Here is a 20,121-nt window from a genome sequence, read left to right on the forward strand (position 1 = left end):
TTTTAGAACCTAGAAAATGCACGTTAGTTCGGATTACAAAGTTACCCTGGCTAGGGAATATCATCTTGCGCTACCAAAATCCGCATCAGTTCAGCCTTCCCATTTATATTTTTAGGGAATGAGCCTGGGATCTGAAAGTATGAGTACTTTGTATTTAAATTCAGTATTAGGTAGAACTGCCAGACCAACAGCAGCGCATCAGAACAACATTTTATTGACTTGATTTAACCACATCTGCTGATAACCCGCACCATGCCAAGAAAAAACCTGTCCATGTCTTACTAGAATTGTATTGTTATACAAACAGAAATAAGCACATATTACCCCAACTGTATTCAAAAATATTTATTAATTTCATCATAAATGATGAAAGTGACACTTTTTCTTGTAAGACTACTTTAAGCCAAGAAAATTCACAAAGAGTAAAGGGAGAATCTAATAAATGAATTGAGATCCACAATATTGATCATTGACTGCAAAAGATTCAAAGTTACATTTTTGGGTTTATTTTTTAGGGAAATCCAAGACGAATCCAAAAATAGTGGTTTGACTCTAGACAGTTATATAAATATTTTGAAATAATTAATATGCTCCTTCAATAACAACATCTGCACCATTTTCAAACTAATCCGGTTCAAAAAGAAACTGTTGAGGAAAGTCTGTATAATTTTATGCTATTTATTTACTCATCTATCTATCTGTGTTAGGTACAGTATTTCTTGTTTTATTTAGATTTTATTTCTAGAATAAAATAGAAAAAGAAACTGCATTTTGCAAGGGCAAAAATTGAAATTCTCAAATTTCATTTATACAAATAGAATTGTATCAATTCTTAGAAAGTACCTGTTTATTTTTTCACTTTGCTCCATGATACTGTCCAAAATTCATTTTCTGTGAAGAAACAGAAAAGTTTATTCTAATAAAGTTAGAGACAGTTAATTTTGGCCACGTCTGTAAAAAAAATTTGAATGCAGGAAATCACATGCAAGTTCAATGAAAAAAATCTGTAGACGTAAAAAAAAAAAAAAAAAATCAATCCAACAAGCCGTTCTAGAAAACCTGGATGTCACCAAAAAATTCATCATTTGCAAAACGATTCATATCTATAAGATATAAAGCTGCTCTGTCAAAGCATAGGACATCAGTGCACGACAAAATTCTGCCTTCATTCAGGAAAGGGGAATTATCCAACAGTAGAAGCGTGACCTCTAGTGGGTGCGACATCTATTTGTTCGTAACAAGATCTGAAACAGGCTGCCTGTTGCTCACCTTTAGTGTTAAAATAAATGCTACAGTGCTTATGGTAGTACCTATGTTTAAATGTCTGTATTCAAAATATGCACATGTATCAAATACTTTCAAATGCTTTCCTTTCATCACCTGAATTAAAAAACAAACAAGCAAACAAAAAACCCCCAACAACAGAAAAACTATGCTTTTATGATATATAATGAATGCAAAAATTTGTCTAAAACTTTAATAGCAGAGATAAAAAGATCCACTTTATATGTTAATGCTATATTGTTCTAATGTTCCAATACAACCTATTAAGTGCCATGTTCTTGAGTAATTTGCTGTAACTGGGATACAATTCTTGCAAAAGCTGTTCCCCAAAGGATCACCCTATATTTTGCATTCACTTACAGACAGCACTATATTACACAACCATTTTAAAAAGTCACAGATTCAAGCAATAGAAAAATCACCCTAATCCCTCCAAAAACATAGAGACTATAAAAGATACTATAGAATTTTAACATTTTTTCACTAACAGACAGTGCTAGCCTCGCTCTGAAACCAAGACAATCTAGCCAAACTTCTCTAGTTAGTAAGTAACCTGTGACAAGACCAAAGTGCCTTATTACAGCTAAAGCATTACTTAGGTTCTATGCACTGTCTCTCTAACAATACAGTACAAATAATACAAAATAGTAATTAAGATTTTGTTGCTCTTTGCATATACCCTTATCATATTTGCATACTGGGGAAGTGACTATTTTTCTCAGAATTTTCTCTTCTGATTGTTACGGTCATCTAACTCAAATCTTTGCTCCCAGAACTGTAGGCTTTATATTCACTTTTGACTATAAAAACTGCACTTCTGAAAAGGGCAAGGAATCACAAACTGCATCATTTGAGAATTACAATACCCTATTCTACAACCGTGGTGTGCACAAATCATTATTTCAATGGAATTTAATAGTTACAAATATTCTCAAACTGTGTAAGTACAGTAGGTTCTACAGAAAGTAAATAGTCAATATTCTACCATTTGAAACAAAATAATAAAATAATAAATAAAAGTTTAAGTATTAAAACTAAGAAAAAATATTCCTGTACATTGTACGGTACCTTATGGTTAAAGCTTCTTAGCAAAAATATAGTAATGTGTTTTAAGCATTCCAGTTACAGATGGTTCAATACTAAAATTTCAAGGTTTCTCCATCATGAAAAAAATATTGCATTTTTCCATAGGTGCAGCAGAAACTGTCTCTCTCTGAACAAGGCTTCAGTCTTTAAAAATATATAGACAGTAAGTATCAATTCAAATGAAACATCAAAAATTATAATACAGTACTGAGGATGTACGGTTGTTGTGCATTATGGACTTTACATTCCTTCTTATTTTGAAAAAGCAGAACTAGAGAGCCCACTGTATGTCACTGAGTTCAGCTGGATCCCCCAGTCCTCCATCAGCCTCCAAGTAATTCATAAGAGCTGTCATAGCAGTGTCATCATTTTCACATATTGCATCGAAGTCCAGCTGAGAACTACCACCTATAAAATGATTAAAACATTAGCACATGCAGCACAAAGCACGAAGAATATGGTAACTTTCAAAACATATTTGTTTTTAAACAGCACCTTCCTTTTAAGAAGAGGCAAACATTTACATTTAATTGTTGTTATTGTTGTTTGGTTTGGGGGGGGGGGTTGGATGGTTTTTGTTGCTGTTTTAATTATTTTTTTAAAAAATCAAATAATAGAAATAATGGCTGCCTGCAGACAGTTATATGGACATACATAATTTAAGGAGACATAAGTCTTCCCAATCCATTGGACTACCTCCAACTACCAGCTGATAAAACTTGTATCCATGTAGTGTTCATGTCACTGAAGTAGAAAACTGCTTTCTACTTTACATCACTTTAGTGGGAAATGCAATCATGTACCTGGATTCTCATCTGAGGTACTATGCCAGACGAACTCCTGAAACCTTTCGGGTTACTACACGTTAGCTCTAGAAATCAATGCTATATCTTTACCTTTAACAACAGTAAGGTAAAATGCTTTAGCTCAAGTATCAATGCAAAATGTTTCCTTGCCTATCTTGGATAAATGTTGAGTTTTTAATGTATTTTTTTTCAAGTCCTTATATGAGGATTAGCTTTTTTTCTTTCTTTTTTTCCTTTTTAACATAAAGTCCTCACAGCTAAACTGGAAGACGGCTCTAGATTATGAATAAATAAATAAAGCTCTAGTAACTCAAATAAAAGCGGAAGATGGAAGAGTTTCTACGAGCTGAGATACAGGATAAGCATAAACATTGCTATTATAGCACTTTGCCTTTTATGTTAATAATGATACAATGGCATTCTCTTCTTACAGGGCCATCAAATCCAATATCCAGACAAACTGCTGCCTTAGGGTATACTCGAAGGAGAAGAAAGAAAAAAGAAATTCTTTGCGAAACATTCTGACTAGCCCTTTGTGTTGACTATTCATAGCTCACAGTCAAAAAAGAGATAAAGTGCTAAAAGGACAATAGTTCACAAATTACAACCAGTGCCCTTATACTGCATTGAAATACTCTTTACCCATCTCTCTTTTTTGGAGAGAGAACTAATAAGAACCTAATTAAACCTTGGCATGCAAGAATGCAATGGTAAACTGTTGCACGCTGTTATTTTTGTCATGAGATTCAATCACTGATCAAATTTCGCTATTTGCCTTCCAGTGATAACACGTCTGTTTTAAGAGTCCTCTCATCTTAAGACAGACAAAACACTTCACAATTTATACATGGTTGTAAAGTGGTGTACTAAAAAACTGCACCATTTATCAGAGATGTCTTCCCCTGCAACCCCCAAAATATCCACAAGAGAAATAAATCTTACTGAGGAGAGGTTCATTATTGGGAAATTGAATAGCACCCTGGTTTTGTTCTGAAGTCTCTAGAACTTCTGTTTCTGAAGGACATAACTGAATCAACTCTTTATTTGGCACCTGAAAGAACAGGAGTAGTAAAAGGGTCAGAATTAAATCCTAAATTTAGTCACAATTACTACATTACAAAAACATTATAAATTGCTGTCAAAGTATTTAGAACTAAATAGAGCAGATGAAAAACATGCATCAAAAGACAGATCTACTGCATTTTAAAAATAATTCTTTTTAGAGGGTCACACAACACTGGATTTGGCTTAAATAACAGGTGTTACTTACACATCTGTCAAAGATACTTCACAGTGATGGCATCTGCTTCATTCAATATTCAGCAAATAAATCCAGCATAACAAATTGTACTGGTGTATACTTTCTAAGTCTAGTACCAAACCTACAAATTCCCAGTGACATCATGTTTGTCAATGTTTACATTCTAGCTAAAAGATTAAAAAAAGACCCTCATACCTCCCATATGTATTAAACCATGTGAATTATAAATTTGTACCTTCTCTACTATTTTGCATCTTGTTACCATCACGATAAAAATCTATGTAGTTTTAAATTACTTTTTGCACTTTGGAAAAATTAGGCTGGCAACAATAGAGATGGAAGCCATTCTAGCCCAAACATATCAGGAAAAAAAAAATGTTTTTGTTTTTTCCCCCCCTTTTGTTTCATGTAACACATATGTGCAATTTAGCAGGATAGATTTCTTGGGTTGCCTGACTTGCATATATTCTACTAGAAAATTAATAAAGTCGAAATGCTTTACAAAAGCTTTTTAGGAAAAAATGGGATACTAAAGCACAGAATAGAGAAACACCTTGAAAGTATACAATGAAGTTATCCTTATGATGAGATGCTGCATGATTTAGAGAGTTCGGCATATATAAGTCAACCAACTCTTAGGGAGAAAGACCTGCAGTAAGGCAGAGAACTGACCATAAAAAAAGGAGGATGCCGAAACAATTCCTAGTCCAGAATAGTATTGTTAGGAAATAAAAATTGCAGTGGAAATAAACTGCCTTTAAATGGAAAGAAATTTACATTCAAAGTAGTGCTGATGGAGATGTCAATATTTGTTCATACAGCGCACAATATATGACACACAATATAGTTAAGAAAAAAATATGTTAATTATTCCATAGCTATGGTAAATAACCATGATAGTTACACTTTCTGGTGTTACCAGCACTACTAGATTAGCAAAACAGCATATTCTATCTATTTTTAGAAGACTATCAGAATATCTTCAAAGTAAACATTTTAAACATTTCAAAACTGAGAATATACAGCATAGATTTTAAAAAGGGTCTTCAAGAACATTAAAAGTACAAGTGGGCGAAAACAAGAACTGATATTCTATTTAGGTTGTCAAACTGAACAGGTGACACTTTTACTCTCTGACAGTTATTTAGCAAAAGTTTTGTTGCAATTCCAAATCCAGAAAAGTGCTAATCACATGAATCGCACTCATATTTAGCGTATTTGTAGAGCTTCAGCAGAGATGCTAATAACTGAGTGGAGACTGCAGTCCTCTCAGCTTCGGAAGGAGCCCCTTAAGTCGTGAACCGATGTGCCTGTAAATGAGGTTAGAACTTCTGCTGCTGTCACATCTCTCAGAAAACTTTCTTAGCTGCCAGGTAGTTGGCAATACCTTACACATTCTCTCACAAAAACACAAGTCAGGGAAATTAGGTTCAAACATAGACTTTGAGCTATCTTACATTCACCATTTAACTTCAGATTTTTACAGGCAGTGACATACTCACATTGCTGCAGTTTACAGTTAAAGCTGGAGAAGGTGACTTTCTCAAGAGTTGTGATGGACTTAACTCCCCAGATGGTGAAGAATGCAACCTAAAATTGTATATGTTTAGTTGATTTACCAAGCCGCATTGATCATAAACTGAAAAATAGACTATATGTTGCAGAACCCACCAGACCTCCCCAGTGATAAAGAACGAGCCAGCTAATCTGAGACCATGTTGTCTTAAATTCTCCTGAAGATTATAAATTCTCCTGCTCCAAGTTTCAATAACACAAAAAGCAGAAGAGATCAATAAGGGCCATGGGTCATAAATACTTGAGCACACTTTTATTTTTCTGTTGAATCACTGGCACCGACAGATCAAAAAGTAACAGGTTTCAGAATTATGCACACTGGGACAAATAGGTACATTTCAAATACAAACAGAATATAGACAACATCAGGAAGTTCTTCTAAATGGTGGAGGGAAAACATTACATCCTTCTAATGCTCCACTACTATTTTGTTATACTTGTACTTCCATATTTCTATAAAACTCCAACTAAAGACTGCTTCTTTGTCACCAGAATTCTTTGAGGTTCTACTCATTTTCCCTCACCAAACATGCCAGATATGAAACTAACAGTGAAAATGTCATGCCAGAGCCCTTTGGAGAGCTCGCTCCTGTTTCCACCTGTCCTTCCTGACTCCCAAAGGACAAGGCTACAGAAGAACCAGGGCACTCTGGATGCTTCTGTTTCTATCACTTCCTCAGATTCAAAATGTGATAAGGGACTGGAGGAAAGAGAGAAGATGAGTGAATAAACAGCCTATTTTAAATAAGAAGAGTTATTTGTGTGGAATATTTGTTAGTTCCCTACATTCCAGTATGCAATGCACTATTTGATAAGCAGAACCACCATCTCTAAGAGCCGGGACAGAAACTCCAGATTGAATAGATTTATAGCATTGCTTTAACTGAAATGGTCATTCATCAGATGCTAATTAATTTCAGATATGCTTGTAAAAAGAGCTGTAGGCATAGTCCTGAAATTTTTAAAAAACTTGGTGATGTCTGATGCACAGCTTGAGAACCATCTGTGTCTTACTGATACTAAAAAAATGCAGAGAACAGATTAACATAGTAAATGAGCTCATTCTATTTGATTGTCTTTGTAGTCACATAGCTATGTGATGAAAAACAGCTGGTGTTAGTCTCTGTTGACCACTTTTGTCTAATTTTGATTACCTCAGCGTGTGCAAGATAGTAACTTGATTTCATACAAAGAAAAATTAAGAAATATCACAAAGTTCTATTCTTTGGCTGGAAAGAAATCCAGCATTTTTCTCAGCAATTATTCTGGAAAATTGAACTACATCTGGGTGCAACCCTGACATCTCCAGAAACAGTCAGTTCTTACAATGAGGCCTTCAGTGCCCAATTGTATTTGTAAGCGCCTCTAGTTTATTTTCGCCCAAGATACAGGACCGTAGGATGAGTATGATGTCAGAGATCCCAGTCACACAGTGCAACTGCTCCCTTCTGTAGCTGGCTTCTTTCCAGGACTGCCCTTCCTTTGGACACAGAGTTTACTTTGTTCTGCATGATTTTGCTCTTAACCTTTTCTTTCACCTGCATAGCTACTTCTTGGGCTATTAGTCTCAGCACAAGCTTATTTCTCAATTTCCAGTGTCCATGGACAACCAAGATCTCTGAAACAAACACACCTGTGCAAGACTAAAATGGCTCAGATCACTCTGGCTAATGAGGCTGGCAAAAGATTCTTCCTTTCAAAATTTTCTGACATTCACTCTATCAGCTGAGAAATAAGATGATTGCTCCCAAAGAAAGCAACATAACGTTGTTTCATTTACTAACCAGTGTTTAAGATGTGAACATATCGTTGAAAAACACTAAATTCAATCAATGACTTGAAGAATAAGACTACCTGATGCAGCTCCTTGGCGCGTGTGCTCATAACTGCCAGCACTTTCGCAAATATTTGCCCTGGAAAAGTAGTTCTTTGAATTCAGAACTTGCAGTTTTTTATTTGTCCTAGCAGTCTCGCTTTTTAAATCAGAAGCAAGTCTGAACTGTTACTGTGATCTTCCTGAAAAGATGTTTTGGCAAATCAAACAAACTGGCGTAAATATCCTGTTGCCTTGAACTGCTGCTCCATAAAGTAGTAAAGACATGCTTTACTTATATGATGAATTCCAGACATCTACAAAACGAATCTCTGACAGATAGGGAGGTATGCATCATGAGCTTCAAGCTTATGACGGGTGGACAGATGGAAAGAAAATTATGAAATTATGACAGTATTAACACTATGGAAGCTGAACTTTTTGATAAACAAGCTCAATATCTGCAAGGTGGATTCGTTTGGGCTCAGGAAGGATATGAAATAATAAATATTCTTCTGAAATATCCCTAAAGAGGCCTCAGTCATACCTGCCTCAGCTGTATAGCTGAATTCCATTTAAACAGACTAAAAAAAAAAAAAACCAACAAAAACAACCACCCACTGTTACAAAAAAACTTCCCCCAACTTGGGGAGATTAATTCACTACCATGATCTCTTCTCCAAATTCCACAATTCCATCTGTTGTAATGGATTCTTCTGTTTCCTAAGATTTCAACAGACAGACTTTGCTCTCTTGTGACCTGCTGAACTGTCACAGAACAGTAATGGTTTGGTTTGATCTTCATATAATGGTCACAAAATTCCCCTTTGTTGCTTAAGAAGATACTGCTCCTGAAACTGCCTCTGCAGCAATACAAAGAGAAAGAGTATTGCTTGTGGTTCTTAAAAAACCAAAAATACCAGAACTTTCAAGGGGTAGCTTTGAAGAAAACTTTCCCAGGAATGCAGTCATTCTTTCATCATCCAGCAATTTTATTATTCATTCACTTAATAAACTGTTTTCCTTAAGCTGATGACACGTATGCTCACATGGAAGAGCATTTTCAGCAAAGGTCAGGTGATTTCAATCAAGAACATCTCATTGAGCTGACTAAAGCATCTAAAACGAGTGTCGAATCAAGCTCTTGGGTCATGCCTGGATGTTAACCATGAGAGATAAGAACTTCTGCCAACTTACTTCAGTCTTCAGAAAGATATAATACAAAGTGACTCTCCTTCCCTCTATAGGTGGTACTGATAAGAAGACTTTAACAACGGTATTACCAAAATGTAACATCCCGTCTTCACTGTTATCAATCTGTTTGTTTGTTTGTTTTGTTTATTTGTTATTGCCAGTCCTCTTCCTCCTCCTTGCTGGATAATCCCAGCCACCTGCCAACATGCTGTGGGATGGATTTTATTTTTTTGGAAGCGGCAATCTTTCATCCCATCACAACCGAAGAGTTTATTCTTTTATTCTTTTAATTGAAAATGAATGATTACCTGTGCAATTTGACTATTCTAACAAAGGGATGAGACTTCATTGTTGGAAGGTGATTCCAAAATACTGGAAACAGAATAAGAAACATCTGCCACTGTCACTCATCACACTCTTAGGCTCTCATCATGGTTTTTACTGTTTCAGAAAATTAAATACTGTTTTCTGATGAAGAGACAGCTGAGAAGACAACCACATTGCAAAAAGATAATGTGTAATCCTGGACTTCAGCATAGATTTATGAAGTAGAAATCACACTTAGCCAACCTCATAGCCTTCTACAAGGAGGAGACCAGCTCAGTGGATGAAGAGATAGCATTAGGTGTTATTTAATTGACTTCAGTAAAGCTTTTCGCACTGTTTCCCATAACACCCTCACAGACAAGCTGATGAGTCAGACTGCTACTGAAACAGCAGAAGCTGATTGTGCTATGGCGTATCAACGTATGTATAGATTTGAGGACAAGAGGCTGGAATGCAGCCCTGCAGAAAGAGGTCTGGGGCGTCCGGTTGATGGCTCCATGGGAGTCAACAGTGTGCCCTGGTTGCCTAGAGGGACAACAGTATCCTAGAGTGCATTCAGTACAGTATAGCTAACCAGTCAAAAGGAGCGATTGTCCCACTAGACTCAGCATTGGTGTGGCCTCACCTCAAGTACCGTGTGTGGTTTTGGGTTCCCCAACATAAGAAGAATATAAAAATAAAAGAATACGTCCAAAGGAGAGAGATAAAGATGGTGAAAGGGCTAGAGGGCACGGCTTATGAGGAACAGCTCAGGATACTAGGTTTGTTCAGCTTAGAGGAGAATGAGAGGTGACCTACATTGTTGTCTACAACTTCCTTACGAAGGAGAGCAGAGAGGGAGGTGCTGATGTCTTCTCTCTGGTGTTCAGTGACAGGTTGTGGGGAATGGCTTAAAGCTGTATCGGGGGAAGATACTAAGAAAAATATCTTCACTGAGAAGATGGTCAAGCACTGGAACAAGCTCCCCAGGGAAGCAGTCATGACCTCAAGCCTGTCAGTGTTCAAGAAATGTTTGGACAACACTCTTAAACGTATGGTTTAACATTTAGGCTGCCCCATGTAGAGTCAGGAGTTGGACTTAATGATCCTTATGGGTCCCTTCCAACTCAGGATATTCTACGATATGAAACTATTTCTTATATCTCCACCATTTTGCCAAAACTGGTGTACTTCTTCCTGGAAGATTTAATATTATTACTCTTTTGGGTCCAGTTGCAAGTGCCAGTGGAAGAACTACATGGGACTTAAAAACACACTGCTCTGCAGACATAAAAACTTTCTTGGCATTCCTTTACCTGGAACTGGAAATATAAGATCTAAAGTCTGAGAGATGGCTTCATTATCCAAAGCTAACACTTAGATAACTTGTCCTGTGCTGATGAGATGATAGTCCCATTATCCTAAATTTGACCTTAACAAAAGTGGTTGGACCTTCTGATCAAGGCTTAAGTCTTGAAAGAGTTGTGACTGAAAACAGACTTCTTCTGTGCATGTGCATCCCACAGTCCTGGAATTAGCCAGCTCAGAGACTATTTAAAAAAATGTTCTTAGACAACAAATGCTGATACAGTGCGAACTGGTATAGAGTAATAACGTCTCCCTCTATAAGCAAGTCAGGCACCACTGTGGGTGCACAACACAAAAAATACATACGGGTATCTTCACATTAAAATTATATTTCTTCCTTTCAGATTCCTTGGTTATGCTGTGTACCTGCTACTTCCCCCCCACCACGCCCTGAGAAGCTGGTGTGGCAGCTGCACATCCCCCTCTCAGAACTGGGGCCTTCAATGGGGCAGTTAATGGCTCTCTTTGTGGAGGCCCAGAGTTGGTGGGCAGGGTCATTAGCAGAGGAAGGGCCAAGAGTGCCCACAGCCCAGAGAAGCTGAGAAGCTTCTCCAAGGCCCACACTCGAGGTCGGCAGGGTGTAGAGAAGCCAAGAAGCTTCTGGAATGCCCACAGTCAGATCTCATCAGACTATAAATGGGGTTCCTGCCGGAGACACCCTTTGTGTGGTCTCCTCAGAGCTGTGGTTCTGCCATGCTGCCAGAGTCCCTCCCCTTAGACGGAGAAGCCGTCTAAGGTAATCTCCCGGGATGGGGAGCGCCTCACTTCCGCATGTGGGTGAGTGATAAATTACTGAATATATACTTTAATAAGTCCTTGCCGAGACAGGCAAGCGTAACTTCCTCACCTGGGACAGGCAAGTGTTTATCTCTTATGGGCAAAACGGGGCAGAGAGGGCTCTGGTTTGTTTTCTTGTGAGTGCATGTATGCATGCTGTGGATCCTCATTATTCTTACTTCACTGCACCCCAAATAATCTCCTAACCTAATATCCGAACCTGTATCTTATGTTATCAGAGTGCTAACTAATTGTATAAACCCCATTTCTAATCGGTTTATTTGCAGTACTTTTCCAGCCAGAATAAAGTTTGTTTTGAACCTTGTTGTCTGCCTAAACTTATTTTGGGGTGCCTCCCTGACAGGTATCTTCACATTAAAATTATATTTCTTCCTTTCAAATTCCTTGGTTATGCTGTGTACCTGCTAAAATTAGTTTTAAAATGGTCAATCTTTAGTTAATGATTTGAATCTTGTATGGATTACCATTTCGAATGACACGGTGGGGTTTTTTTTAATCTGTGGTTGGGTATTGGGAAGGAATTGTGCTATTGTTTTAGCCTACATGCAGGTTAATCAGGAAAAGGACAAGACAGGCTATGAAAGTGCTCCACTGGGGACTGTTTCAACAGAACTTTTCCTAGCAGAGTGACGTTATCAGAAAAATATGAACACTACTCACAGAAAACTGATTTTCCATTCCTGAATGGTTTATCTACCCATTTCAACATCATGTGAAGAAGCTGCATCACAGTAACACTTTCAAAGTCATAGTTAAATAATACTTCCATTACAAAGGAAATTGCATGCTCAGAACAAAACTACTTGGCAACACCAGTGGTGTGTTCTGCCATGCATGGGACAAGCATTAGATTATAATTGGTATCTCATAATGCCACTACTCAAACTAAGAATATTTTATACATATAACACAATAAAAATAAAACTTGAACAACCCCCACATAACCACATATGCCTCTTCTCTATCTTTACTTAAAAGCCTACTATATGATGTTAAGCATTTATTACCTTTGCAATTCTAGTATTTCATTTGCAATTTCGGTTCCTATACTTCCAGCACCAAGAACTGTTCCAGAGGACATTCCAGGTACATTTACTAAAGGTTGTTTTACAGCATCTACAGTTAAAAACCAAAATAAAACACCAAAACAAAACACAAATTTGTAGCGGTTTCATTATGCAGCAAGGAACAATCACCTTAAACATTCATTTTAAAGCTGTTTTTTGTTCTATATTTCTTTATATTCAGAAATGAGGTTCCTAAAAACACTAACTCATGGGAGAGGGTGTTGTTAAGTCTCATTTGAAATATAAAGATAAGTGAATAATATATTTGCGAAAATTACTGATCTCCAGGAATGAAATTAGCTTTAATCATTACCACCTCCAGTCTCTCTCACAGGCAATGCAAAACACATGAGAAAAAAAATCCTTGGATTTTGCACGAACTGAAACCAATTATTAAAAAGAACAATTTCAAAAGCAAAAATAAAAAATCTTATAGTAAAATCATAAAACAGCATGCAGAAATCAGAATCTAGGCATAGCAGAAAAATATTAACAAAACATATCAAAATCACTATCACTCTATATTCTAGAGGTAAACTGAGAGAGTACAATTGCATTTCTTCAGAAAACCAGGTAAAATATGAAGAGGATCTGTGACAGAAGCATAACATCAACAAAACCCTAGCTATAGTAGAAGCTGCTAGAAGGAAAACATATGCCATAAGGCTTTCTGGTGACAGTGATGTGAATGACCTGAATCAGGATGCTGTAACTAGAAATTTTCACCAGAATTAGCTTTAAAAAAATTATTCCTTCCTTGCACAACCACCTAGAATAAAAAAAAAATTCCTGGATTGAATAAATCTAAAATTGTAATGGTTGATCAGGAGATGCACCTATGACAACTGTAAGAAGCGACACTTGCCTTCTGCAGGCTGGGAGCCGTAGGGGACCTGTTCTTCAGCTGACTCGTTATGACCTCTGAGATTTAAATACATTTTTAAAAATGAAAACAAAAACAAAGCAACAAACAAAAAAAATCAGCAAGTTTTTCAAGGGCAAAACGCAGCATATTTATGTTTAATTTCAATAATACTTTACACAGAGTAAAAACTTAACACCCTCAAACCAGTAAAAAAATGAGATATTCCTCACTTTTCAATGTTTGATACTTAGTACTGTTGTTTCTCAAGCGCTGTGTGAAATATTAATTTCCACTTACTCCCCAAATAAAGAAGAAAGGCCAATATAGTTGTCTGTGTTCTGTGACAAGAGAACAAGGCTGCCATTTTTACTCCTAGGAGGGAGACCAGTTAACCAGAAACAACTGCTACAAGGACAGGTCAGTGGTTATGTTCTGCCAGCAGCTGCTACCTGCCTTCCCTTCTCTAGACGACTGCCCATGCCCAGATCTCCGGGGCAAGCAAAAGCAGCCATTGGCTGTTAGGCAGCATAAACTGTCTTAACTGCTCTTCTCTCTCTTCTTCAGGAAGGACATGGGCAAAATAGGTGGGTGATGTTGACTTAAGACATGAACCAGCTATGGAAAGGGTAAAAGGCCTCCTTGACTACTTGGTTTAATGGAAATAAAACCCCCTCTGTTCTGCTCTCAAAACCCCAGTCAATGGCAAAGATCTTCACTGTCATTGGAATAACCCAAACTATAGCTCCAGAGAATGAAAAAATTAAACATACACATTTACTGTCTCACAGACTCCTCCCTTTCAATCAATTAGAAGAGCATCTTTTTGCCCTGTCTTGCATTTCTATGATCTATCAATTATGCTCCTCCACATTCTGACACATGGTAGGTAGGGTAGCACTTAAAATTAGGTCGACTGACACATTCAGTCTAGTAAAGCTCAGAAGGAAAGGCAGAATTAACCTGACATTCTCATTTATTCATATAGACTTTTAAAAGATCCTTCCTTTTTTCCTTTAATAAGAAACCGTTTCATGTCATTTTTTTCCACTAGGAAATAGGACAGTTTTCAGAGTTAAATTCACAACTTAGGCCTGAAATAAAAATAACTGGTAAATGCAAAAACCCCCACATTCTTCCAGGTTACTCAACCACTTTTTGTGCAGTGTTATTTTTTTCTAGTCTTGTTCTGCTTCTTAAACAGGTTGCTTTCTGTTAAAGCTAACTGTAATTAAGACAAAAAAACCCATGGGCATTCATATCATGAATTACTTACAATACCACAGTGTTGTTTGATACAATGTACTCCAGTTCTTTGGTCCATGGATTCACGAAACTAAACCACTGACTCTTTAAAGTAACAAAAGTCCCATCTTTTGCTCTAAATTTGTAGGAATTTGTAAATACTTTTTCTTTATTCTGCAACACTAGATAAGAAAGGAAAGTTGTAATCACCATATTTATACTTAGAAAGATAAAGTTAAAAAAAAAGAATCTGTTTTATAGCATCATAAAACCAAAATGTTTTTGATGGCCAGAAATACAAATTAAATGCTAGAACAACTGACGGGATAGGACCCCTACTAAAATCAAAATACAGTTTCAGCAATGTTATTAATCTTAAATTAAAGCCCAAGTACTAAGTTTCTGCAAATCACTATTAGGGATACTCCCAACTTGGTGAACTTGCATAATCAGTGTCTTTAATTACATGATTAGGCACCTCTGCTCTTCAGGACTCCTTTCTTGTTCTTAGAAAGAATTGATGCAGGGAGTTGAAAGAAGAGTTAACATTCTTCTCTGGTAATTAAAGCACTGCACTAAGATCCAAGACAAGAGAAGTTTCTCCCTGCTTTTTTTACAAGCATTATGCAGGCATGTCTTAATGCAGATATAGAAAAGGACAATGCTAAGATGGTTTAGTTTTATTAATTCTCAGCTCAGATTTTTAAATTTGTACTGTTTTCACAAAGCAGTTACATGTAGTAGTACGTAGTCTGGGAGGACAATTATTTTGTACCTTCTTTATGTTTTTCAGCTAGATGATTGTGATCATCTTGATGGCAGTACTCGTAACAAGAAGTTCCTAGAAGTTCTTGTGGCAGATACCCTAAAATTGCTGTTGCACTGTTAGAAATAAAAACATGAACTACAGTGGATGCAAACAACTGCAAAGCTTGTTTTCTTCAGTATCAGATCAAGTAGAAAATTAATATTTAAAGAAAAAGATGCTTATTTTCATGTCTGGGAAAAAGCTATAGTATTAGTATCGCTCCAAACAACAAAAAATATTCACTGCAAATTATCCATTTGCAGTGAATGGTAATTCAAAGACAAAATAACAGTGTTTTTTATACATGAAAACCACAGGTACACACAACATACTGATGATCATTAGGTGTTCCCATTAGCCAGTCAGGACACTGGTTAACACATAATGAGTCATTCAAAAAATTTAGTAGTTGAATTTTGCTCTGCCACTTTAAGGAATAGCTTTAAACTTACACTTTTAGGTGAAAGACAAGATGACTGAAAGCAATAAAAAAAGGTTCCAGCGATAATAATAGAATTCAATATGCAAAGTGGTAACTTGGTCTACCCAACAAATAAAAGTCTGTTTTAGTAAGTTCAGAAAAAAAGAACTTAGTTTTCACTTCTTCTGAAATAATTTAGTACTTCATTCAGATATATGTATTTGTTCAAAATAGTAAGATTTTAAGCACTAATAATTTATGAACTGGTTCCTGTGTACAGCACCCAAAAATTCTATCCTGCTTGAGAAATTACAGTTCTCACAGAAAGAATTAGAAAATGTAACTAGTGGTGTCATTTTCTCTTCATTAAAGAACAAAATGCTTACCGCTGATCTACATAAACAAATTTTCCATCCATGGTAAATCGTGTAACAAATTCTGTTGCTTTGACTTTTATCTCTCCACTCTTTTGTGGAACAATGTAAGGGTGTAACCTCCCAATTGCAACAAGACAGTTAAAGTTACTACTGTCCTTTTCTACATCATTTTCCTCTTCTACTCCCACCTCATTAGGAGGCCAGTTCTTCATATAACCCGTACAGTGAATGGTACAGTATTTTCTGTGATCTAATAAAAAGAAATAAAATAAAAAGCAGTTATGGTTCATAAAATAAACTGAATTACTTTTTTTATTCTGTTCACCATGAGACCGGCAACTATATCTTATGCTTACCTACAACAACTGTACAAGGCTATAGATAATTTTACAGAATATTTTTTAGTTAATTTTATACTACTTAAGTTTGGCTTGCCTGGAGAGAGTGCTTCTAATGCTATGTAAGATTTAGGAAGATAAGTTATAGGTGTTGGCAGTTCAAACCCAGTCTCACAGAAGAAAAAAAAAAAGTAAACCAACAACCTGGTAACCCACAAATCACTTTATCTTTATATGGTTTCACATGTATTGTAAACTAAAATAAACCAGAAAGGCACTCTGCAGCTTCCAAATGAATTTACCTTCTGTGAACATGATGATCTTAACGTACCCTTACTGCAATTGCTAAAAGAATCAGTCGAGATGATCAACTCAAAACAACTCAGCTTATTTTCTATTTATCTCAGGTTTCTGAATTCCTCAGCTTTCTGGGAACACAAATATTTTAAAAGTCTTAAATTACAACATACATTGTCATTCATTTCTATGGCTGGTAGACTCTCTGCTGCCTACGTAACATGCAAACACCCTCATACATAGCGTTGACATGATGTGCCTTACAGTAACTATCTATCAAAAAATCACCAAAGTATTCAGGACTATGCTTTAGATAGATTTGACTGCACTAATCCTCTAAACTATGGAAAACATGTATCAACTTTGTAAAATGAAAAATGGAGGTATCCTACTGTAACTTTGTTGCAGTTTCTCAGATTGTCAAGGTGCCTTCCCGCAACGCTGCTCTCCCGAGAAACATTTATACAAGTTAAATTCTTATCTCATCAAGTTAGTTGGCACATCAAGGGAGACTGCATTCTAGTAACTTACAATGACAGACCTATTTTAAAATTGACTATTGTATGGCATGTCTCAACAATAACAGGTTACACTGAAAAACTAAAGTAGGAAGATTTTTTCAGGGTCAAACAATTTCAGCACATCTTTGCAAAAATCAATACTAAGGTACTAAACAAAAGCTGGAAATTACATTTAAAAAAGATCCATTCACTGAAAACTTGACAAGAGTATACTGCTATACAGGCACACAAAATACGAACTAAAGTACAATTACTGGAAAAAATGAATGGAATTACACTAATAACTTTACTATTAAAAGCAAGAAAAAAATCCTACTTTTTAAGTACGAACAACACAAAGTAAATCAGAAAAAATTTGGTTTACTTGCGCTTTTTTTGCCTTCAAACCAGTAGATTTTGCAGGCCTTATTCACACAGTTATCTTCAAGACATATGTTATTTAGTTTCAATCTTCTTATCTGCTCCAGTGCTTTCAAAAATTTCCCTGAAACTTCTAAAATTTGACTACAACGGACCACACACTCCTAAACAGCCACAGTAGCTCAGGTTCCTCTCTCCCTTTTCCAGGAGTGAACCGGGAGGAGAAAGAGTATGATTAGACTGCTTTTCAAAATGTGTCTCCAGTATATATTTACACTTCTCTACAGCTACTTTGTCAAGTCAGTGATAACTACAAGGGTCACACTAGTGACTCGGAACTTAAATACACCAAGTTTCAAGACATACAGCCCCCACAAACATCCCCGACACTGTTTGAATACCTTTCTTCTTTGGGTTGGGCAAGCACTCCTTTTCTTCTTTGACTGTGGTCCTACAACATCTTATGCGACAGAAGAAGGAACGTCGAGCACCAGAATTCAGTCGAGCTGGTCCAGCTTGAAAATCTGTGTGTACTTGCAAGCCGGCTTACAAAAATTTAGTAAAGTAGTTAAAACAAACAAAATCCAGCAATACCAAACTTCAGAATACAAGGTCTTTTCTTAATTTTAGCTTCCAGTACATTCTCCTTACTATTTAGTTGCCTAAATTTTGTCCTTAAAATTAAAAACTAAAAGTCTAATTACTTAAATGGGGCAAAGAAAACATGACTGTCACACAGATTCCAAAATTAAAAAGAACTACCAAACTATTTTAAACTCTTCTTGATATTTTGAATGGTATTTTAATAAATATGCTTTATAAACTTTCAACTTCTACTTGTTACAAAGAAGAACTGCAAAGATGCTTATAGAAGCCAGCTATAAACTAGTGATTAGCTGCACAGTACATAACACTTTCCATATTAGAAATAACTGCAAACAGTTGGTTAAATTAGGATTGACACTTAGCATTTTCAGAGAAGACAGTGATTCTTGATATTGAAGTATTTTATCCAATGTTCGACTACATCAGGTCTTTTGTACTGACAAGACCTATCAAATACAAGAAAAAAAAGTAGTATGCCTGGTAGGAAGAACATCAGACTACATGTTGGTAAATGTCTAACAATGCAAACCAGTCATTCTTATTATCTAAAATAAAGTCTTTTCTGGGCTAGATTTTAAATCTTAAGTGCATTCTAAGGAGCAGATTAGCATTCAAATATGTTTGGTTCATATAAATTATACCTCAAGTTTGTACATCCATGCACATACAAAGACATAAATATGTCCTGCATAATAACTAAATTTCTTAACTTATTTTTCAAAAAAATCTGAGCACATTCAAATATTACTTACTTTTCCCATCTACAAGCTTCTCCTTAGGAGAGACATCTGAAGAAGAAAGTTGCTCCTTAACTTTTGCAACATCTTTGGGATGCAAGTAATCAAACAAACTTTGTCCAATTAAACTGGCCTATTTAAAAACAAACAAAAAGCCAAAACCAAAAAGAAACAAGAACCACATCATTTTAGAACAGGACCCCACACATATTACTTATTTCAGAAAAACAACTTTCTACACCATTTGAAAAATGAATACCACAGTTAATCTAAACATGAATATTTTGATCCACATTTAATTTCCCATTGTTTAACATTACTTTTATAAAAACAGGGTAGTGGTGGGGAATAGAGAACTTCTCTAACAGTAGTAAAAACATAATTTGTTACTTTCCCTTTGAAAAATAGCAATTTAGTTGGATATTAGAAAAACAGTTCCATAAAAGCTAATGTTTTATGTATGTACATAATATGATTCCTGATCCTAGTCAACTACTGTTACACACAAAATAACGCCACTCACAGTTTACTGGGGAGGGGAAGGTAAGGAAATAGGAAGAAACATTTGTGCTGCCTTATGACTCCGAGCTCTAATTTGGCTGGACACAATGGCACTACTGAGCCAGGAGCTGCCTCGAAGCGGGGCCCAGCTCACTCCAGCGCTCCTTAGTGTGGGATATTGGCAGGAATCTCTCCAGCTGGGATCCATTCAGCTGCTGACTCTGCTAATCCAAAGTAACTGGTCTGCCACACTCCCCTAAGGCAGTACTACTTTTGAAACCAGAAGGAATCCTCGCAGAATTGGGCTAGTTTTATTTCTTTCATTGCTTACCTTCACCACAGGAGGTCAAATCAATGGGTAGAAAAGAGCTGTGTTGACAAGCAGTATTCTAGATTCAAATTGCAACTCATTTTGGACCCACGCCACTTGCTATGTGATCACTGCATACATAAAGGGGAGCACTTTTCCAAGAAGCCAGAGTCCGAAATG

General features: G+C 36.3%; 1 protein-coding gene across 2 annotated transcripts in view; it reads right to left on the minus strand.

Moving 5' to 3' along the window:
* Positions 1-384: 384 nt before the first annotated feature.
* BMAL2 (basic helix-loop-helix ARNT like 2) overlaps positions 385-20,121 on the minus strand; it is a 39,071-nt gene continuing 19,334 nt past the window's right edge. Inside the window, exons 8-18 of one of the 2 annotated variants that reach the window (XR_010606972.1) lie at positions 19,146-19,263; positions 18,189-18,332; positions 16,281-16,521; positions 15,441-15,547; positions 14,697-14,847; positions 13,424-13,479; positions 12,499-12,607; positions 5,940-6,027; positions 4,119-4,227; positions 2,353-2,778; positions 385-891 (exon numbers count right to left, since the gene is read on the minus strand). Coding sequence is in view for 1 of the 2 variants with exons in the window: in XM_065644669.1 (XP_065500741.1) it covers positions 2,642-2,778; positions 4,119-4,227; positions 5,940-6,027; positions 12,499-12,607; positions 13,424-13,479; positions 14,697-14,847; positions 15,441-15,547; positions 16,281-16,521; positions 18,189-18,332; positions 19,146-19,263 (1,260 nt within the window). In the remaining variant the exon portion in view is untranslated. Of the gene's footprint in view, positions 2,779-4,118; positions 4,228-5,939; positions 6,028-12,498; positions 12,608-13,423; positions 13,480-14,696; positions 14,848-15,440; positions 15,548-16,280; positions 16,522-18,188; positions 18,333-19,145; positions 19,264-20,121 lie in introns of both variants that reach the window. The other variant, XM_065644669.1, reaches the window with a different exon arrangement.

The sequence above is a fragment of the Caloenas nicobarica genome, chromosome 1, assembly GCF_036013445.1.
Source record: "Caloenas nicobarica isolate bCalNic1 chromosome 1, bCalNic1.hap1, whole genome shotgun sequence".
Taxonomy (NCBI): domain Eukaryota; kingdom Metazoa; phylum Chordata; class Aves; order Columbiformes; family Columbidae; genus Caloenas; species Caloenas nicobarica.